Genomic DNA, 23573 nt, shown 5'->3' on the forward strand with positions numbered 1-23573 from the left:
CGTCTGATGGTGTTGACTTTTGTCATATGAACTATATGTAAAAATGGTAATTAATCTCTAGTGGGGCTGACCTATAGTTGTGGAGACAGTTCTTACTTAATAGAGTGTCTAATTCATAATTTGCTTGCTGAAGTCAAACTAAACTGAGAGAGGATTTTATACATAGCATGTGCTATGCATATGTATTTTACCTACCCATTAATTTGAAAATTATGAGGGAAGTGGGTGGTAAATGGATACAAATAAAGTAAAACTAGTGAAAATATTGTACTCTCTCTTTCTAAATATAAGGTCTAATAGGAAAACTTCTCTATCCTATGATATTATTTTCACGATTAAAGGAAAAAATAGAGTATTTACAAACCAAAAGGATTATAGCAAAGCAAACTTGACACGGCTTCTATAAATTCCTGGAGTGGTCCTCGTCCACAATTAAAGTGTTCAAAGGAAAATATGGTAAGAATATCTACAAAGATATGTGACAGATTTGCTAGTAACTCACTCATAAATTCTATTTATCGTTTTATGGGTAAGGACATAAAATTGTCAAAACTCTACAGTCTAGACAACCAAGCGTTGAATTTATAGCCTTTCATGTCCTTCAACTTCCAATTCTCTTGAAGAATAGGATTTCCCTGGATTTTCTCTGTGCAAAACCCCTGACCACCATTGAAAATTTTGCTGAGTTCTCAACAAATCTATCTACTCATCCTCACCTCAGTTTCAATGATGTTTTTTGAGGATTTTGCAAGGTATGGCGAACTCGTTACTTTAACAGCCGCTACCCGTTAGCAATCATTTATCAAATATTTATGCATATTTTCATTTTGATATCTCTATGCACTGTGAAAGTATGTATGCCTGTTTTCTCTTTCCACTGCTTAATATAATACCAGTCCTGTTGTTATTGCTATGATTTAATATCTGAATGTTATGCCTCCTTTTTTCTGGATCTATAAAGCCATTGAAATGGAGGGATGGTATTGCTATCACTACTATCACTACAAAAGTTAGTTTCTGAACCTAATTTCATTGATCATAGTAAGGCTGCCCTTGACAGGTTTATTTTTTATGAACAATCTAGGTCGATAATGACAATAGGCACTTCTCTGAAAATTAATTACATCTATTGTTGACAAATTTTAATGTTTTCATTCTTGATTTCATCAAATTTTATAACCTATAAATTCCCTGCGTTTATATTATTATTAAGACTCAAGAACGTACGGCCTGGTTCTGCTGCTGTCCTTTTACCAAATTAGAATGACTTCTGTCATGGATCCAAGCTAGTGTTTTGAACCTTATTTCTTTGTCAATTTTACAAATAAGCACAGGCTTTGGTTCTAAGTTCTAACTGTATTCGTCCAAATTTGAAGTGTGATGCGAGAAGACATACCAAATCACATTGAATGAACCACTTTGGATGGTTCTAATTCTAAAGTTTTTGCCAATGTCCACTCGTAAATGAAATTGTGTATATACTATTTGTTGGATCATATAAGCTGGTTTTTTCCTTATCAACCAAAAAAAAAAAAAAAAAAAAAAAAGTAAGCTGGTTTCAGCGATAACTAGGAAAATAGGCAAGTTTTTTCTTTGACCTTGATTTCTTATTTGTGCCAGCCATTTTATGGGGCCTATAGTGCTCATGAGTTGCACCAGGAATAGACCAACACAAGGCCTAACAATTTTGTTTTCTGTGGTCTTGAATCATCTTGTCACTATCCTAGTGCATAGCTGATGGTCCAAATTCTCATAAACCAAATTTTGTATAGAAAATCAGTAAGGCGTTTATTTTCTAAACTAATATATTTCATCTGAAGTGCCTTGTTTTCCATCATGATTTTTCCACACAGGCCAAGACTATGCACTTGACTGAAGTGTCCTATGGCAAAATCATGTTATTTTTACCCTAGCAATGGAATGGGATCCAGGCCATAGAATTTAAAAAAATATAAATAAATAAATGCAGTAAGATAGATGTCTTAGGGATTTGAAAATTGTTCCCTCATTGGTAACTAGAGGAAGGGCAAACTTTTAATTACTAACAAAAAAAGGGAGTTGTCTTAAGTTACTGACTATAATTATTTCATTTTAGTTTGCAAGCTACTATGAAATAATACTAGTGCAAGGCTATAATAATGTCCAAGAGGTTAATTCTTATCATTTTATTACAATTTGTAATATTTGTCCACACCATTATAGACTTTTACTTCGTGATATACTCTTTACAACCTCCTTAGCCTTTGGATCCATTACCTTTCCTATACGGCTATACCACATTAGACTTTTGTGTTTGCTTTTTTCCTTTCATTGTAGAGTTTTATAGTTTCTTTAACCATGTTGGGTACCATCTGATCTGGACCAACCGTATACATCCCAACCCAATCTACCAACAAAGTCAAATTTCATACAACTTTTTTCATAATTATTGAATGGTATGTGGTGGCAAGGATTCAGATCCTCTAAATTTCCTAGGGCATAGTTGTCAGTATTGTACGATACGCGATACGTATTGTATCGTGTGTAAAAAGTTCCGTATTGTACCGACGTATCGTAAGTGCTCATGAATCGTACGATACAATATGTGTATTGTATGAATCGTATCGTATCGTAAAATTGTACGTATCATACGATACATAGACAAATGCTTTAAAATGATATTTTTTTATTATTAAAATTTGTACTTTTATTTGAATCTAACAAGTTGTTAGACTTGTTTTAAACATAAAATCATTAGGGTACTTAATTTAACCTAATAAAGTAACATATTCATAAGTTTCTTTCCCCCTCTTTCTTTTACAAAATTTGGACTACACAGTATACACTTACACTTCACTTTAATATTTACAAATTTATTTTCTATACTATGAATAAGATATTAATTGAAAATATAATTATTTTTTATTTTTTTCATTATTGTTATATGTTCAAGAAACTAGAATGCCAAGAAGAATTTTTTTTTTTACTTATTAAAAAAAAAAGAACAAGAAAAGATAGCAAATGTTAATGATGATGAAGAAATAAATCTGCAAAATAATAAACGTGATGATAGCATTGACTTAGACGAGGTTGATTAGCCAATATGATGCATATGAATGGTCATTTGTAATATATTATAACTTTTGAATTTAAGCAATTTGAATGTGTATGTTATAAACACATGCTAGTTTGATTTATTTAATTAGCTTGTTAAATATTATTACATAAGTGATGAATAAATTACTCATTAGCTGAATATGTTCAAAATTTATAATGAATATAACTTTTATACATGTGTATCTATAATTTTTTTTATAGATTTTATTAAGTGTGTGTGTATCTCACGATGCACAATACAATATGATACGATACACGATACAAAAAAAAAATTAAAAATCGATTCACGATACGATTCACATTTTGACAACTATGTCCTAAGATACTCTACCAATAGATTTTTTTAAAAATCCTAACCACTCTTTTATGATTTAAGGGTCTAGATTCTGCCATCTCAACATTCCACTAATAATATTATTAAAATAACAAAATAATGTTGCAAACAAAACAATTAAGATTATTGTTAGTGGAATGCTGACATGACAGAATCTAGACCATTAAATCATAAAAGAATGGTTAAGATTTAAGGAAATCTATTTGGTAGAGTATCTAGAAAATTCAGAGGATTTGAATCCGTCGTGGCAATAAGAATGCATTAGCAAATAAGGTTTTAACTCCTTTTCTTTTCCTCTAGCAAATGAGAATATATAGGGCTAGAGATACGTAAATCTTCATATATTTTTTTTTCATGTTATGTCTTGTTTATTTCAATAGAAAACCTTATGTCAAAATAGTTATTTGTATTTTTCTATGTTAGGTAGTATTTGAAAAAAAAAGTCAAAGAAAAACTATTGATTAACTTATTTTTTTATATTAATTTTTATTTAGCTTGGTATGAGTCTATGAGATAGAGTTGTTTTTTGCTAGAATTTTATGGAAAACAATTTTGTCTCATGCGAAACTAAATGAAAAAAATAACTCTATTTTATGCAAAACTAAATAAAAGAAGTTGAAAGATAATTTTTCAATTCAATTTAAGGATACTATCAAATTTAGGGAAATGAGATGGTTTTCTAAAAAAATATTTTTTGAAAAACTAATTACATGAGAAGTTGTTAACATACTAACTATCTAAGTACACGTAAAACGGTCGTGAAGAATGGTCCTTTGACTGATTGTTAGGTACAAATTATGACAGTATTTTTTGTACAATAATTAAAATAAATAAAATAAACTTACCCAAGCATACCCTTTAGGTGAAAGTTGGGAACTTTTTTCCAGCCATATCTTCGTAATTTCACATTTCCCTAAGGACTAACATGCAAATTCAATTACTTTGAAGGACCACCAAAAAAAAAATCACATAGAGTGTGGGTATACTCTACCATAACAGTACAAAATAAATACACAGTACCAACGCCCCCCACCCTCAATCACATAAAAAAAAGATCTCCTCATTTTCCTTATCTCTCTCCCTCGCGCTCTCTCTCTCTCCCTTCGAAACCCTAAAACCCCAATTCTTCTTCTCTAACTTTCCAAACCCTAATTCCTTCATTCTCGAATTCCCTTCTCTCTCGGCTCAGTTTGCTCTAGCACTCTTAGTTACTCATGTAAGTATATCAAAGAAAGCATCGTGTATAATCTCTATATTTCTAGGGTTTTGTTGGTCCTCTGATTTCTTGTGCACTTGTTCTTTCTCGAATTTTTTTTGCGTAATTGGGTTCTTAAATTTTGACCCGTTAATGCATTCTCTTTGTTTATTCGTTTTATGGTTGTTTCTAATCCAAAAAAAAAAGTGGGTTTTGTAGTGTAATTCCCTGGGATTAAGAGATTGTGAATTTGGGGTTATTTCTTTGGGTTATTGTTTTGTGTGACAATAATGTTGTTTGTTTGTTTTCCCGTAATTATTTTGTTTATTTTACTCTTTATTGTGTTTTCAATTTCCCTATCCACTAGGAGTATGCTTTAATTTTTCGTGTAATGTCCATGTTTTGTTGTTGTTTTTCTGTTATTCTTACATGTATGTATGAACATCATGTGTATAGCTTAGGGTTTTGATTGCATTGAAAATAGAAGAGAGAAATGAAAATAGTAGTGAAAATAGCAATATTCATGGAGATAGTTGATGCCGAAGGGGAGTTAGGTGTAGATGTTGGAAACAAAATCAGGGTTTTGTGTTTTTAAGTTGTTTTGATTATGTTGTGCTTGACTTAATGTTGAAGTGAGCTAAAATAGAGAACATAGAATCAGAAAGATCAGCCTTGAATGAGGCTTTATTTGAGGCTAAGGAAAATAGTCACTTTTGCTTGTAGTAGAACTAAAATTTATAGCCTATCGTTATAGGTTTTCGTTGAAAATATAGAATTTGGCCCAAGTAGCGGTTTAGCAAAGAGTCTTTACTTGAATTGAGGTACAATTGTGGGACTGATGATTTCCTTTTAGCTTTGCTGGTTTAATGCATCTAACCATTGTAATAAGATAACATCAAAAAGTTAAATTCTGGATTTTAGTTTTGAACTTTCTGAGTTTTTAATTCTTAATATTATATATATTTATTTATTTACTTATATTTAATAGGCTTCATGATCATGATTTTGGTGCGTCTTACTCTTGATGGTATAATTGATTGATCTTTTTTGTTTCTTCTTTTCCCCAGCACTACACTTATGGCTGAAGTTGAAGTTGATCATGTCTTTGTTGAGCCTGACGTAGATCAAGTACCTGAACAAGTAGCTGAAGAAGTATCTGATCAATTACCTGATCAAATACCTGATCACGTACCTGAAAACACAGAGCCGGAACAAAAACAAGGGCGTGATGAGGATTCTGTCATTGGAGGTGGTGAAAAGAAGTGGCCTGGATGGCCTGGAGAGAGTGTTTTCCGGATGCTGGTTCCTGCACAGAAGGTTGGTAGTATAATTGGACGCAGAGGGGAGTTCATCAAAAAAATAGTTGAGGAGACAAGAGCTCGCATAAAAATTCTTGATGGTCCTCCAGGGACAGCAGAAAGAGCTGTGAGTTTGTTTCTAATTTTTTTTTATCTTGGTTCAATTTATTTCCTCATTAAGCTTTGTGAATGGGCTGGTAGGGCAGAAGCCGTTAATGCTTATTGTTTGGTGGATTCACCATCAATGTATTTATTATTTTTGGTAGTTCAACATGTTGCTACTATAACTGATATTAATGTGTTCTTATTGTTTTCACTAATTTTAATTTCTACTTGGGAGCTGATTAAGAAATTTCTGGGTATTAAAAAATAGTTATTGGTTACATTAGCTTTGAAAGTTAGTGCTGCAAGCAGAGTTCCTCTATTTTTCTTCAAATGTTGAGTTTGGATGGCTATGTTCTGAGAGTAGCCGGGACATCAAGGAATATCCAGAGAGGCATTTAGAGAATCAGTCTTTCAAATATTTCTTCTTAGAACGTATGTTGCTGCCGGAAGCATAACCCTGTATTTAAGTGTTCGATAATTGCTGAAACTTTTAATGGTCAATGTTATGGTTTGGCCTCTGTGTGTATGACACCAATGATGTCAGCCATATGAAAACATGATATTTTAGGATTTTGTAGAGTCAACTTAGACAAGAAACAAAACTTTCTGAATTATTGTTTAGAGTTTCTTAATTGTAAAAATTACTAATCATTACTTATAAAAAAAAAAGAAAAAAATACCAGTCACTTTTTCAGTTAAAATCTATAATAAAGAGGTTACAATTCATTTTTAGCCCATTTCTAATCCATACTAAGTTATTAATTATTCGTTGAAAATTTGGAAAAAGATGGTGGTACTGTGTATTCGTTTATGAATTTAGGTCTATAAGTGGGATGATATTACAAACAAACATGATGGCATTTTCCATCCAATATTGGAATTCCTAACTGTTCTAATGAGAATTAGGATCCTTATAGTGGTCCAAGATTCTTGGAATTCATTCCTTCTCCACATATACTAGTTGCCTACTAGGGTAAAATTCTTTATGAATACTGTAATTTTTCATTATATAAAATTTAGTCACTCCTTAATCACTTCTATTACCAAACGTGAGAAAATTATCTAAACTTGGAAAGCAACCTAAGAGAACTAACAAAATATGGTAATTGGCTATGCACTGTAATATAACTCTTAAAATGATGTAACTAATAGAAGACATGAGGAAGCATCAACGTAACCAATCCATAAAATATAAATATAGTTACATCTATTGTAATAACAAAAATGAATCTGTGCAGGTTCTGTTTGCAAATTTTAAGGCAACGACTCAATCATCAATAAGATCTCATAGTTGAAGAACCAAAGGTCCAGATTGCAGGGATCAGCATTGAGTATTAGAAAGTGCTGAACAGTTGATCTGGAAAAACCATATGCATCTTGTACGCACAATTGTACCAAGAAGCTCTGCATTCTATCTGGTAACTTCAGAACCTGGATGATTGATGTCTTGCCGCAGATTATAACACCATAAAAGAAACTTATAATCTGCAGTCATATGATCCAGAGATTGCCATAAATACTAAACTTCTCTGAGCTCTCCTTAAATATGCCTACGACGAATTAGCCCTAAAAGAAACTATATCAAAAATAAATTTTGTATAATTTTTCAAAATAAAATCCTAAATTTTATTTGTTTATACTGCTTTGGTTAGGTAAAAGAAAAATCTTACAAACCAAAATCTAAAGTCCATAGCTTAACAATCCACTACCATTTTCTTAAAAAGATAAAAAAAAAAAAAAAAACTGCATAATGCTGAACATGCATCTTAAAGTAATTACAATTTTCCGTATAGAAGATATTCTAGGCTTTTGTAGGTTTATGTATAAAGTCTTTTTCCCTTGTATGTTTAATCTATTTTTGAGAATGTTGGAGGTTACTAATCGTGCTCCAATGATGTTATATGATGTCGAATCAATGCCTTTATAAATTGTCCAGAGATTTAGACAAACAAGTGTCTCATATTTCATCTATATTGAAATGTTACCGAAGAAGTTTTCTTCTTCTAAGCTCTCTCTCTACCCCCAACCCCCTTCTCCCTGGATGCAGAAAAAAAGCCAAACTGGAAAAATCGAATACAAATATGACTTCTAGGTATAGTTGCAATCTTTAGTATGACATTGTCCTGAAACATATGTTAAAACTCATAATTTTCGAGGAAACAATGAAAGATCATTAACTGTGTTCTCCTGGGGGATTTTTTTTTTTTTTTTTTTGGGGGGGGGGGGGGTGGTCTTGTTTTGTTGTTAAATTATTTCTCGTAAGGGGTAGGTATTGGGGCTTGCTTGCAATGCCTTTCCATTCAACCTTTTGAATTGCGTGCGTGTCATCTAAAACCTTTCTTTATTGACAACATATCAATTTTGGAAGATTTATCCTTGACAGGTAGATATCCAAATGTATGAAAGTTTTATTAGCAATTCTGAATGTCTCATAAAGCTAAATATCTATTTATCTTAAGTGTTAATTTCTAATACTTGATGTTCATTCTTTCAATAATTTCATAATGTAATAATGAGGTTGATGTAAGCCTTTTTTTTTCTCTGAAAATTGTGAAAGGATAGTTGTTTTGGTAATTTTGTTTTATCTTCCTATTCTCTCTATATTGTATAGGTATTTGTGGATCTTAGTGCGTTTGCTTATTGCTGATGTTGCTGTTTGTTGCTTCTTTTAAATAGGTAATGGTATCTGCCAAGGAGGAGCCTGATTCTTCTCTCCCTCCTGCTATGGATGGCCTTCTGAGAGTTCACAAACGCATTGTGGATGGTTTGGAGGGTGATTCATCTCATGCTCCACCAGGAATGGGAGGCAAGGTCTCTACAAGGTTGCTTGTGGCTGCCTCTCAAGCTGGAAGTTTGATTGGAAAACAGGGAGGAACTGTTAAATCCATTCAAGAGGCATCAAACTGTATCGTTAGAGTTCTTGGTGCAGGTTTTATTTATTATAAAATTTTTCCTTTCTTCCTTTTGAGTTAAATTTATATATGAATATATTAGATTAGCTTTCTGCTTGAGCTGCCTTGCTTCTCTATATATGTGCATACATGGTTTGCTAGATTTTTTTGCTATTCTTTGTGGTGCACTGTAGTATCATGTCATAATCTTACAATATAAAATTTACTTTTCTGTTCAACTTTTCTAAATAACTGAGGCCTATTTTGGACTATTAGATTATAGTCAATTTTCAGTGGATGCATCTAAGTTTTGGAGCACCAATTTACCTTTTTTTTTTTTTTTTCCCTGATATTTCTGAAGGCAAAGTAAATGATGGAAGTGGATCTGAGGAAAAAATAACCTTCACTCACTTGCTTACCAAAGAAAAGGGTCAGTGAAGGAATTTGGTTTGCATGTAAAGGGTACCTATTTTATTGTGGGTGAACTTACTAGGACAGTGTTTAGTTCTAGACATTAGATGTAAAGAGTTGTTGTCCATGACATTCATTTTTGTATTTGAGTTCTGCCCTCAGGATGGAGTTGAAATATTTCCAAATGCTAGGTATTGAATGTTTGGTAACAAAGAGTTGTGGTTCTTCAGGCAACACATGTTTTGGTGTTGCCAAACAAGAATCTAAGCAAAAAGGGGGGGGGGGGGGATGAACGTCAGAACAGATTTCCACCACCATTGTTGTTGCTAAACCATGGTTATGCTGCCACCACTTAACCTCACTGTAAATGACACTGCTGCTTCTCCTGCCTCTGCTATTATTATCACCGTTGTTATCACTGGTCGACTGCTGTAATTAATATTCTAGCATTTCCATTGGCCTCTAACTGCCACCACTGCTAATATTCTTCACTTTAAACATCCCCTTCTGAGAGCTACGTACTACCAGTTGAAACCTATGTCTGAATCTGAATGACATTAATTTTCGTTTTTTGCTACTTTTTAAAAATTTCCCTTGATGTGAAAAATGTCACTATTGATATTCTGATAAACGTGTAATCACTTAAGATAATTCTTAGCTCCTTTAGATCTTGCATTTTTGTTTTGTTTTGCCTCAATTTATCACTTCAGATGGATAAGTTCATTTATTAGTTTGTGTCTCAGTTTCTTCTTTAGAGAGTTTTTTTGTGCGCCTTACAATTTGGTTGATGATTTCTGCAGAGGACCTACCTGTTTTTGCTCTTCAAGATGATAGAGTTGTTGAAGTTGTAGGGGATCCAGCAGGTGTGCACAAGGCTGTGGAACTAATTGCTTCCCATCTCAGGAAGTTTTTAGTTGATCGAAGTATAATTCCTATATTTGAAATGCATGTAAGAAAATGGTTTTCACCACCAGAGCAATAAAGTGATAATCTTTCTTTTAGTTTTATGGGAAATGGAATTGTTGACGTACTGTGTTACTTAACCCCTCTAAAAATGACACATTTTGCTTTTCTGGCAGATGCAAATGGGGAATCCTCAGATGGAGCACATGCCACCACCACAGCATCAATCGTGGGGTCCACCTCAAGGTGTTCCTCCAAGTGGTGGTGGAGGTCCTGGTTATGGACCTACTCCTCAATACATGCCACCTCCACGGCAACTTGACAATTACTACCAACCTGCTGACTTGCCGCCTCCCATGGATAAACAGCCTCATCATGGGATATCTGCCTATGGAAGAGAAGCTCCAATGGGTGTACATGCGTCATCAAATGCCCAAACAGCACCGTCAATGGTTACCCAGGTTACTATCTTGTTTCCCATATTTTTCCTTTCGTTATTGATAATAGACTACTGAAAAGAAGTGACTTGAGAGTTTTTTGATCTCTTATAGTCAGAGGAATGACTGGATAATTCAAAATTATGATCGTGGTATTCTGTTCTGGTGGTTGCAAGAATTGCAAATTAGATGCAAATTAGAAAAAAAGGCCAAGGGATGTCTTGTAAATTTTTTGGTAATTTCTAGTAAATGCTTGTCAAATATGTCTTGTAATCATGTTTCATTCTGTTTGAGTTGATTGGATTTTTTTGAGGGGATCTTCGGGTTGAAGAATGTGTAGTTAATGACTTCTCAGTCATTTACAATACAATATCTTGGTCTCCTCCTGGGTAATTTGTGGCTCATTTGAGCTGGCTAATACTTTAATATTCTTCCTAAGCATTTAGAATTGTAGTTCAGCCCAGTTCTGAGAGGGTTGGAATGGGAGATTTGCAAAACCCTGCATGCAATGGTGTCATAGAGATGTGCTTTAGATGAGATGTTTCTATTCTGAACCCAGTATAAAAATCTGTGTAAACTGGGTTCTGTGGCAATAAACCTTAGCTTAGTATGCTTTTTCTATGTGGACAAGTATTGGGATATTCTTCAGATGCATAGATACATAATTGTTCTACACATTTTTAAATTTGTTGTTGATGGTCTTTGCAGGTCACACAGCAAATGCAAATTCCACTAATGTATGCTGATGCTGTTATTGGGACAGCTGGTACGAGTATCAGCTACATTCGACGAGCTAGTGGGGCAACTGTTACTATACAAGAAACTAGGGGTGTTCCTGGTGAAATGACAGTTGAAATCAGTGGAACTGCTTCCCAAGTTCAAGCTGCTCAGCAGCTGATACAGGCATTATTCCTTGACGTTTCCCATGTTTCATTAAATCACTGTTTGTCATAAATACTTAAGTAGAAATTTTAGAGCTGAGCCGAGCAAAATCATATGCTCAAGCTGAGATTTGTCAACCAAGTTCGAGCTCAGATCTTTAAAATTTATATAGGCTAAAGCTTGGCCCATTTAATAAAACATTGATGGCTGACATTCTGTTAATTTTGTTGCAGAATTTTATGGTTGATGCTGGGGCACCACCGCCGCAACAGGCACCAGCAGGTGGGACTACTGACCAAGGTTACAATTCATATCCAGCTCATGGCTCTGTTTATGCGTCTCCTCCCTCCAACCCTGGACATGCAGGCCACGCTGGGGGTTATGGCTCAGTGTATGGCACGAATTATGGGTACTAAGGTGGCTGATTGGGTAATCATTTTAGAGATTATAAAGTCATTATTGCAAGTTTAGCGTACTCACTGGACCATTGTCTTAGGTAAGTCCTAATATTGTACTTTGCGTCATGCCAAATTTTTACTTAGAGAACTTACATATATTAGATTTCATCATGTGCATTAGAATGATTGTATGGTTGAGTCAATTCAACATTAACAATTTTTTTGAGACTAAATTACAGCTGCTGCTTGCTTTGAATGTATTCCAATTTCCGTTTAGTACTTCAATTCCATTTATGATTGTGAAATAATGGGGGACTCCTGACAATGATTACCCACTTAAGAGGAAGTGTAATGGCCCCGTGTTGTTCTGTACTTCTTATGTATTTCAAAAAAAGGCCTATGGTTTTTTAGCCCAAATGGCTCCATCCACCAAAAAAACCTGGCTGGGGGTGTCTGAAAGTACTACTTTTCCATATATATATATATATATATTTGTATAAAAGAAATGTTGTTAAAAAAGCCTTTGGACTGTTATGCTTTTAGATGATTTATCTGAATGTTATTGATTGCTTAAGTCACTAAATGCGAGTAATTGGAGTATATTGTTCAAGGCAGTCATCAAGGGTTCACAAGCAGCTGAATACAAAAATAATTTGGTGTCTGGGTGCGCACTTGAGTCTTTATGACAGTCGAACCAGCATGATGTCTATCTCTTTTCTCCACTCCATTTTGGAGAAAATGAGAATGATTTCCACCTTATTTGACTCCTAGGATGATAATGATAGCCCTCACTGCAAATAATTTGGTTCTGTAGATTTGTGAGAATTAATATGTTGGATACGGGAAAAGTTTATTGGGCTAGTAGTGTGCCTCAAACGCGTAGGGTGAAGGTTGGCCCAGTGGAAATGGTGTTGATCTTTCTTCTCGCTTCTAAACCATCTTCCAAACCAACACCACCCTCTTTCTCTCTCCTTTTCTCCTTCACATTTCACCTTTTAGTTAGGAAGTACAATTGAGGTTATTTAAAAGAAAGGCTTTGTAATATAAAGTGATAAACAAATGAGAAGTGTTATGTCAATAATATCTTTACAACTAAAGTCTTAAGTGGTAAGTTGTTATAGGTTTTAAATTTTAATCTGAACATAAAGCAAACATTGGTAACTTGAATCATATAATTATAAATCTTTTTACAATCACATCTTTAAATCTTTAACAATCATATGGATCCTCTTCCGAGCTATTATTTTCAATAACTTTTATGAGTGGTCTATTATTTTTTGGCAAGATCTTTTTAAACAAAGAAATTAATATTCTTTCACTTAGAATAATTTTGAATTAGAATTAAGAAGTCTATTTATAAATAAAATTTTTTATGATAAAAGTTTGGTCCTACACACTTGTTATTAAGTGGGTAGCAACTCATTGTTCCTTTACTCTCTCTCTCTCGATGCTATGAACTTAAAATAATTTTTATTTCAACTAACAAAAGTTCCCTAGGCACTTTTCATCTTTCTTCTGGTCATGTCATTGTCATGCTTTGGTCATTTGGCACTCTATAAAGGATAAAAAATTAAAATTATAATAATAGTTTGACCTAAGTGAGTCTTTTCTTATTATTGTGGTTGTGGTTTGAGGCTTGGTTGCGATGGAGGTGGGTTTGTATGGCTGTTGGTGGTGGTGGTACTGATGGTTGGTAGGTGGTAATGGAGTTGGGTTTGGTTGTGGGTATTATCTTCTTCATGTAGAGTCACACAGGTAATGAAAAAAGACAGTTGGAAAAAGTTGACTCAATGTGACCTATGGGCTCCATATGTTGGAGTTATAATTGAGTTTTTGTGATGAAAAATTTGTGCACACTAATCATGTGGACTTTAGGCCTTTAAACACACTACTCTACCCTAGCCTAAAAAGGCAAAAACTAAGAAGCGAGAGAAAATGGGCCCTAAAATTAAACTTGATAGCACTTATATGCTGCCCAACTGTTAAAATCAGGTTACTTAACTTTTATCAGAGCATCTCCAATGGTGTAGTTAAATGTATAAAAATCTTTATAATAGAGAATGACACCATAAAAATAGTCTCCAATGGATTCTCTATACTTGGAATTTTTTTTGGCTCATGAACAGTAGCTCATCAAGTCTGATGGGTTACTGTTCATTCTTCAAATGTTTTTTTCTTTCTATTATAATAATTAGGTATTGAATAAAAAAATGTTGGAAGATGTGTAGTTGTTAAAAAAAGAATAAATGATAAATGAAGAAATAATATTTAAATGAGATAGAGAATGTGATAGAGAATCTGTTGGAAAGTGTATTTGAAAAAGTGAGTAGCTAAAAGGTAAAAGTCACTGTTCATTCTCCAAACAGTACAAAAATTTGCCTAATCTACTGAAGATGCTCTCAAAGCGACACACTCACTAGCCATCCGCACACGTGCACCAAGAAACGGAGGAAAATTACCTCACCCACTTTTGCACTATATTTAGGTTGTGTTTGGTAAGATGTAAAATATTTTTCGAGTGTGAAATATTTTCAGTTGAAAATATTTTATGAAAAGGAAAATGTTTTCAGATGTTTGTTTTGAGTTCTAGAAAATACATCGGGAAAGTATTTTTAGTGTGTGGTTGTGCATGTAAAAACATTTTTTCAGAAAATATTTTCTTACATTGGGACCCCAATGAAAACCTTTTCAAGAAAATGCCAAGAAAATATACCTATAATATAATTGAGCATCTCAAAATACCTTCGGGTTTGGGATCAATTTGAGGGATCGGTGTCGAAAACCATTTAGGTTTGAGGGATGGGTTTGAGGTCAGGGTGTCAGAATACCTTTGGGTTTATTGGTGGGTTTGAGCAAGATGTTTGAGGTCACGGTGTGGATAGAGGGACATATCGTGGGCTAGGATGGTGAAATCAAGGTGGGTTTAGCTGGGTTCATTGGGGAAATGCAGTGCTCGATCTGGGCATGCTAATCGAAGATGGGTTTGAGCATGACGGAAGAGCTGAGGTGGGGTGTACAGAGAAGAAAAGCCAAGGAAGAAAAGGAAATAGAATACTTATTGGTGCGTGGAGGGGAATGAGTGGCGCGATTTGACTGGCGATGGGTTTGGGTGGATCTCCGATTGGACTTTCCTCCACTGCTCTCTTGCTCTCTTTCTGTTTTCAGTCCATAAAATGAGGTTTGAAGGTAATTGCAATGTGTAACTTATTTTACACTTGAAGGGCTCTCATTTTACAGTCAAAGGAATTGATTTTCCCTTTGACCAAGTTTTACATGTGCTCCTAAACACACATGATAGTGTAAAATGTTTTCCAAATTTTATTCTCACCCAAAACAAACTCAACCTTATTCTTTACACATGGCACAATCATCGAGTTTCTTTTCAATAAAAACTAAAAAGAAGCTCACGGGAAGTATTGTAGTTGTCAACCTCAGAAAAAAATTAAATTTTTAAGGAGATATTATTAAGTTATTGTTAAAAAAAAAGGGGAAGCCCTAATCATTTTGCTAATTTTCAAAATATTTTTTGATAGAGTTTCAATCTATGAAGTTCGTTTCTGATGATTGCGCTTTTTATTATCAAACTAAGACAACAATTAATTTTTGATGTAAGCAGGAATTGAACTCTAGACATCTAATTCAACCGTTAGAAACTTTACTAATTAAGCTAAATTTGTAAAGAAGAAAAAATGGGGTGAATTGACAGTTCAATAAATATCCAAGTCCTATTAGTTGGGGCGAGCATATAATAAAGAGAAAAATGCTTCCACACTCCAAAATTTGAAGGTAGTGGTCACTAATCATAATATTCTGAACTTTTATTTTCACATATATGCCAAATTAATGTCTCAATTGGTGTACTGTTAATTACTTTCTAAAAAAGTAGGTCTGCCGTTAATATATATACATGCTGAAAAAACACATGAAGCTTAAAACACCATCAATATCCTCCAAACGCGTATGGAAAGAAGAGGGAGAAACTTAAAGAGATGACTGAACCAGAAGCACTAACGGTCACCGCATCCCCCTCAGACGGCGAAGTTCTTTGTTGTCACTTTCCATGTTATCGTCGTGCCGTTCAACGCATATCTGGATTTGTAATCAAAAGCTAATTCCATTTTCCTTTTGTATTGAAGATTTGAGAAATAAAACACTTTATTTTTGTATTCTTTAGCTCAATCACAAACCTTGATCTTTCAAAACCATCACAGACACACAAAATCCAAAAAATTCCTTCAACAAATGAAAAAAAAACCCAAACCCAAAAAGCAAAGCAAAGTGAGCCCATGAAATCGCTTAAACCTGAATGTCATCAACTACACAAAACAAAAAGGTACAAAAACCATTCATCTTGGTTTCTTTTGGTAATAAATGACGGAGGAGGATTTAATAGACATCAAGTTCACGCTGTACGATGGAGTCGGATTTGGATGGTTGAATTATGTGGTGGGACCACTGATGGTGAGATCGTCGGCAAGCCAAAGAACTCTGACGTGGAAGATTGGGATGCGGCGGCTAAACGTAGTGTTGGTTCGATCGTCTCTCTCTCTCTCTCTCTCTAAGTTTCTCCTTCTTCTTTCTTCTGGTTCCATCATCTCTCTCTCCTTAACTTTCTCTCTCTTATTTCCAAACAGGTCTAGAGGATTGATATTGGTTTCACAAGTGTGTCGTGTGTGTATATTAATGGTAGAGCAATTGATGTATTAATTTGGCATATAAATGAAGTTTAAGGAATAAATTGATTAAAATAAAAGTTCAAGTGATGTAATGACCACTATCTTAAAGTTTAGGGGTATAAATTAATATAAGATTAAATGTACTAAGCTTGGAAACAAAATATCAGTTCAAAGTAACTTTTGACATATGAGATACAAATAGTTTAAGAAAACATAACATTATAATTTGCAAAGAGTTCCATAGGCATCAAAATGTGATTTGTAAAAGTTTCCATAGACATCTAATTGTAATTTACAATAAGTTCAATAAAAATATAAGAAATTTCAATAATTTTGCTGGATTTGAAGCAATGACCATGTATAATCATATATCACATTCTTAACAAATTTCATTCTTTTATGATTATGGTCACATTATATCTCTCTGTGCCTAGATCTGTGAAAATTTATGTAATTTGCACCCACAGGCTTTTCCACGATCACCAACTGAGGAAGAAAATCAATTAGCTAAAAGGGCCAAAGACTGTTATATATGAGTGGTCAATAGTGTTTTTTTCTTTTGGCTGGAAAAAAATCATCCAACATTGAAGATGAATGCATTTAGAGGAATAATAATACTAACACCTCTCATTTTCAACTCTTCTTACGTTTGATGGAAATATCATCCCACATTGATATGATAGTACCATTATCTTCATTGTCAGCCACACTCTAGAATTAAATTATTAGCTTTGGATCTAAATTTTCATTAATGGTCTCAAGAATTAAAAAAGGAAAAAAAAAAAAAAACCACCGCATACCCTTGATGATGGTTACTACACAAGTATTAAGTGCTTGTGAAGTGTAGAGGGGGAAAAGACTAGGGTTCAAGTCTCTAAGAGGAAATTTCACACACATACACACTTAAATTAAGTTTGAGTAAAATTTATATCTTGTATTAAAAAACAAAAATCCCTCGTGGCCTTTTCCTTATCAATGACATATACTAAGGGTCTGTTTGGGATCCGCTTATTTTGTTAAAATTGAAATTTTTTTACTAAAAGTACTGTAGTTAAAGGTAAATGTTAGTTGAAATAATACAATGAAATTTATGAATAGTACCAAAAAGTGCAGTGAGACCCATGAATAGTACCAAAATAAGTTGAATAGTAAAATAAATTAGCAAAACATAAGCCAGCCAAACAGATACTCATATATACTGAATTATGTCATCATATTGATTTAAAAAAAAAAAAAAAGTCAATGAGACTGCATAAAGAGAAATTGGCTCCTTTCACCATCAAAGAAGGCCATAATTGAGCTTAATATATGCTTAGTGGTTGGACAAGACTTTTGATTGTGTTGATTTGCCCTCCAAATGAGGAATCTTCCCATGCCATGCGGGGAGGTATAGATTTAATATTTTGGTGAGGTATAGATTTACTATTTTGGTGGTCCTGTTAACGAGTGCTGTGCCACACCCATTAAGTAGGAATTTAATAATAAATTTTTTACATGTGAAGCCACTTTTATTGAGGAAAGAAAAACTAACAAAGCCAACGGAGGCTTGGCTGAGTGGGTAAGGCTCAGGCGCTTCGTGCACCACACCTAGGTTCAAGTCCGCCTGCCTGCAGGTTTCCGTTGGTGGGCATCCTAGGTGGGAGTTGACCCTTCCACACGTTGGCTAATTACCGACGGCACCCTGCTCGGGGGTGTAATATAATCATAAATCCCCCCATTTTTTTTTTTTACCAAAAAAAAAAAAAAAAGAAAGAAGAAAAATTAACAAATTTCTTATTTTTAAGACATAAATATCAATTTTTATCTTTTAACTTTCCTCACCTTTTACCCTCAAAACTAGTTTAGCCTCGTTAAAAATTTCCAAACTAGAACAAATAACAGTTTCAAACCTCTCAAAAAACAACAAAATCACACTCTTTTACAAAAATAAGAACAATTTGATCTGAAATTAAAAACTTCATATTGGTTTTGGGTGTGAATGAGGGAGGTGATAGACTGTATAAAACTGGATCCAACGAAATGCTTGCTAAGCAGCCATCAACTTTGGCGAGTCTGACTAGGTTGAAATGAAGCTCTCCGCAAGCAAATCAACCTCGTCTAGAGCTCGACTACCAAAATTCCACCATAAATTGAGTTCCATGGCAACGCCACAAAGGCAAATGTGAGTGTGAAGTTGGTTTGGCTCTCTATGAACATGAGGGAAAGGGAAACAAAAATAAGAGGAAAAAAAACTAAAGATTTGTTGGGGGGAAATTTGGGTGGGTTCAAAGTTCAAAAGGTCCCTAGATCCCACCAAAAGGAAAGAAACAGGAAAAAAAAAAAAATGGTGCAACCCAAATTTGTAGTTGTGAAGGAGAAGGAAAGAAAAAAAAAAAAAAAAATCAAAAGATAAGGATAAACAATGAAGCCATACAATGGGAAAGAAATCACAAGGAGAAAATGCAAAACAATATGGAGATGGTAAAAATTGAGAGGGTATTTAAGTAAAATAATGCAACATTTGATGTTTCATATGCTATCGGACACATATTATACAAGTGTTGACATTTTTCTCCATTTCCCCCATTAAAGTAGGGCTATTTCAGTACTAGCATGCAGATTAAACAAGTACCAATGCAAACTTAATGGGTGCTGTATAGCAATTGTTAACAAAATCCATAAAACAATGTCCTCAAGCTTATCTAATTAATTGGACCAAGCATGTAATGAGTCAACATATCAATATTAAATATTTGTTGGACTATGAATATAATCAACCATCATAATACCACCGAGGTGGTGTGGTCTAGCGGTCTTGGGTTATGTACAAGAGTGTGCACTGAGTGCGAGATTCCAAGTTTGAGTCCAAATAGCAACATGCTTGGGTAACCTCCTTTAGTAGCTTAAGTTCGCTAGTGCTCCTCATGGTGCTGGGAAACTATGGCTCATTGTGGTCCCCCTGCACCCTAGCAAGGCTCCAGACCTAGCAGATAGGGTGCTATTATGATCATGCGTAGGTAGGACTGCCACATTGGTTGCCCCCCTACCCATTTTTGGTTCATAAAAAAAAATCAGCCATCATAATGAATGGTTTGCAAAAACAAATAAAAGAAAAAAAAAAAAAAAAAAACACAAGGAAAAAGACTATGCAAATGGACCTACTTCTAAATGAAGATTGTCTATATGAGAAGGAACCTTTTATTAAGATGAAAAGGAGGATGATATACAAAAGATGCTTCTTCCATAAGAGCATTCGATTAGTCCCTGTAAAAGTTTCTATTTATTTTAGCATAAAAACTTACACTTTCTATTTTACACGATCACTTTTTAAAACACTTCACATCGTTATCTATTTCACACTATATTTTATTGAAATAATATTTTTTATTATATTCCAAAATCATCTCTCTCTCTCTCTCTCTCTCTCTCTTCCACAACTAGTCTCTTCTTCCTTTCCAAACCCAAGGTTCTCTCTATCTCCTTCTCCATAACTAGTCTCTTTTTCCTTTCCAAACCCAAGGCTTCTCTCTTTTCTCCTTCACAAGGACCCCAACTAGTCTCTTCTTCCTTTCCATACCAAAGACTCTTTCTCTCCTCCTTATAACCAATTCACTCATTGCACAAATCCTCCATAACCAGTCGATGACCTTGGGTTCTCTCACTCACCGATGAGCCCGTATAATTATTGTTCTCACTCATGGTGGTCCGATTGACATCCTACCCAACCATCATAGATCAACTCAAAACCCATCAACAACTAGATCCACAAAAACCCAAGAACCCAATCCACCAATAGGACTGATTTGTGACCTTAGGCGATGATTCCAGATCCTCCCAACACACTAATGAGCCCATATCATCACCATCTCACTTGTGCTTGTCAACAAGTGTATTAGTGGAGAAGAGAGAGAGAGAGAGAGAGAGAGAGAGAGAGAGAGAGAGAGAGAGAGAGAGAGAGAGAGAGAGAGAGCAATTTTGACGTGGGACAGTGGAAGAAGAAAATAATAAAATAATAAAATGCAAAACTACAATAACTGTGTAAATATACACAATCATCGTAGCAATTTTGTAAATTTGCACACTTTTACAACCACTAATGCATGATTTGTTTTTTCTTCTAAAATGTATAAATTTTACATTTTTTTTCTATTATACACCAACTAATGTAAGTGCTCTAACAATACTTTTAAGCATGAGAGGAGCTGAACTTTAGTCAAACCAGGATGTTCTAAAGATGAAGAAACCCGCAAGTTTAACACCACATTTTTGCAGTCTAATATGTGGAACACAACAAACACATTAAGTACGGGTTCAAGTTATATCTAATGTTATGTTACATCACTTAATACTTTTTTATTGGATGAGCATCTTAAAAAATCCACATTGGATTAGAATTTCTTCTTATACTCTACATGCATGCAAAATTTCAAGATGATCTAAGATCGATAACCATGTCATTTACCAAACGTTTAAATTGCAAGTTCTTTTTTAATATTTAAAATTGTGCATAAATTATGAGTTTTTAGATCGAATATTAAATAGTATCCGACTAACATAAAAATTGGTATGCATGTTAAGAAAATAGTAAATATGTATCCAATAATGATATTTTTGAAATATTAATCTAATAAAGAATTATTAAGTGGTATAAGTATAATATTGCTTACAGTTACATTAGATATAATTCGAACCCAACCCTATATATACCAAAACCTTTTAGTACTATTTCATGTCTCCCCAAAGTCTCCATGCTCTTGTCCACTCACCAAACACGCCTAAGCCTCGCCAATTCAATTTTCATCTCTTTTTACTTTACTTTTATTTTATTTTATTTTATAATCACAGTCTTAATATACCACCCATGTAAGTATGTAACCATTCACATCTCCTATAAAAGTCAAGTCACCGCACTCTTGTAGAAATCCTAGAGATGCTAGCTGCAAGGCGTGCATTGCAATTTGTCCAGGAACTCGGTTTTGTTCAATCCAGCTTTAAAGGAGATTCCGAGACCGTCATCAAGGTTTTACAAAAAGGGGATATTCATATGCTTCTATCTTCTTTTGGTCACTTAACTAGAGACACTATTTTTTTTGTCAGCTCATTGTGGAGTTTTTCCTTTTCTCATTTGTTAAGCAAGATAATGCAGTCATTCACGCCTTAGCTTAAATAGAATATTCTTGCCGTTATTTGTTTGGATGGAATCTGCTTTACAAAACTTAGATGATTTTTTTCAATTGGTTATTTACCAAAACTAATCTTAATCATTTAATTTTTTTTTTTTTTAAATTAAACCAGCCACCACCCCAACCCCTAAGTTATGAGTAATTATTGAGTATTCTTGGAGTACCATAAATGCGTACTCCCCCCTTTCACATAATTGTGGGTCTCACTAATTAAATTTATGGTGAGACTCACAATTCATGTAAGGAGGGGGAGTATGCAATGTATGATACTCCTGCAGTATTCAATAATTTTCCCTAAGTTATAGGCTTTAAAGCCTAGAATTGTACATTATTGAACTTAGTAATCACCACGTCCAACGGGCCTATACTTTAAAAAATCAATGTCGAAAAAACAACACCAACTTGACAGAATTGAAATATCAATCACTTCCCTAGAAGAACTCAGCGTCGAAAGAAACCTCCAAAACATAGAAATAGTTTAGGGCTCGTTTGTTACCATTATTTAAACAACAGTTTTCAGTGTTTAAACAATATTACATGTATTTTCATATATTTTTTCACTCACACGTACTTGCAAAAAATACAAACAATATTACTAGAACAACATTACCAAAAGGGCCCTTAGTCTTTACTTTTTTTTTTTTTTTTTGGGATTTGGTTATTACAATCATGTTTTAAAAACCGGACTGGACCGGCCAGTTCAACTGGTTCAACCAGAAACTAGACCTTAATCTGGTTCTGTTATTAGTTAAAACCGGAAATGAAAGAAAACCGGACAAATAATACAAACCACCGGTTCAACCGGCATAACTGGAAACCAGTGCGGTTAAATTGGTTTTAGCATTTCTTCATAAATACTTTAGCTGTTGTGTTTTTTAACCCCAAAAAATTAAATAGAGAGATCTTGTTTCAGATTTAAGAAGAGAGATTTTGATTTTGAAAATGCTCTCTCAAGTATGAAGTGGTGAATCCTAAGATACCCATAGTGAACCAAAAACATCAGATTTACTTTACTTACCTTTTGCTCAAAAGAAAAAAAGAAAAAAGAAAAAAAAATCAAATTTACTATATTTGTGTTAAGGAAGAACCAAAGAGGCCGAAAAATAAGCAAATTTGTAATGATTTGTCTGCTTCAGTTGAGGCTTTCTTGTTCCTACTCTTGCCTCTTGAACATGCATATATTCATGAGAGAGAGAGAGAGAGAGAGAGAGAGAGAGAGAGAGTTGAAGAAAGAGATTTTTTTTTTTTTGGCTGAATAAGGCAGTATTGAAGAAAGAGATATGAAAAGCAAAAAGTGAGATGGGAAATATCAAATATGTAGAGAACTATTGTTGAACCAATTTTGTGGATGTATGGATTTCAAAATGTGTGGTAGTTGGGATATTAATGTGTGGAATGTGTGAAGGAAAAAAAATATCAAGTGGGCAATGATATTGCTACCCATTGGTGCACTTACTTTTTGTTATTTGAAAGGTTAAAAAATAATTAAAATATTTTATAGCGGGCTTGTGGGTTATTATTTAATTTTTTAGTTAAAATGACCAGTTATAAAATTATTTATTTATTTATTTTTATAATTATTAATTAAATTATTTATGACGTTATCGGTTCCACAGGTCCAACTAGAAAATTGATAACCAGCCCCTTTTCCGATTCTTTCACTGTACCGGTTTTTAAAACCATGATTATAATAACCAATGACATTGTTTAAACATATAAAATAATTTCTAAATGTTAGAGTACCGGCTGTACTCTAAAAAAAAAGAAATGATAAAAGAGTTAAAT

At 33.9% G+C, this 23573-nt stretch overlaps 1 protein-coding gene across 3 annotated transcripts; it reads left to right on the forward strand.

Annotated features, from left to right (window-relative positions):
• The first annotated feature begins 647 nt into the window (after positions 1-647).
• LOC115980105 (flowering locus K homology domain) lies at positions 648-12296 on the forward strand. Of its 3 annotated transcripts, none has more exons than XM_031102377.1 (7): positions 648-752; positions 5693-6050; positions 8705-8951; positions 10131-10279; positions 10410-10694; positions 11379-11573; positions 11786-12136. In XM_031102377.1, exons 1-7 carry the CDS (start codon positions 727-729, stop codon positions 11966-11968), a joined length of 1443 nt encoding a protein of 480 aa, XP_030958237.1. In that variant the 5' UTR covers positions 648-726; the 3' UTR covers positions 11969-12136. The 3 variants fall into 3 exon arrangements, with proteins under 3 accessions (XP_030958237.1, XP_030958236.1, XP_030958238.1); XM_031102376.1 differs by having other exon boundaries at positions 650-752; positions 8705-8957; positions 11786-12296; XM_031102378.1 differs by lacking the exon at positions 648-752 and adding an exon at positions 4457-4646 and having other exon boundaries at positions 8705-8957; positions 11786-12296.
• The last annotated feature ends 11277 nt before the right edge of the window (positions 12297-23573 follow it).

Source organism: Quercus lobata, chromosome 3 (genome assembly GCF_001633185.2).
Source record: "Quercus lobata isolate SW786 chromosome 3, ValleyOak3.0 Primary Assembly, whole genome shotgun sequence".
NCBI classification, from domain to species: Eukaryota; Viridiplantae; Streptophyta; class Magnoliopsida; order Fagales; family Fagaceae; genus Quercus; species Quercus lobata.

Bases quoted from the DNA above. Each gene is read 5' to 3' on its own strand.
- LOC115980105 (XM_031102376.1), top strand. From the start codon at position 727: ATGATGTTTTTTGAGGATTTTGCAAG. The intron at 753-5,692 runs GTATGGCGAACT...TCTTTTCCCCAG, and splicing joins TTTTTTGAGGATTTTGCAAG to CACTACACTTATGGCTGAAG. The intron at 6,051-8,704 runs GTGAGTTTGTTT...TCTTTTAAATAG, and splicing joins CAGGGACAGCAGAAAGAGCT to GTAATGGTATCTGCCAAGGA.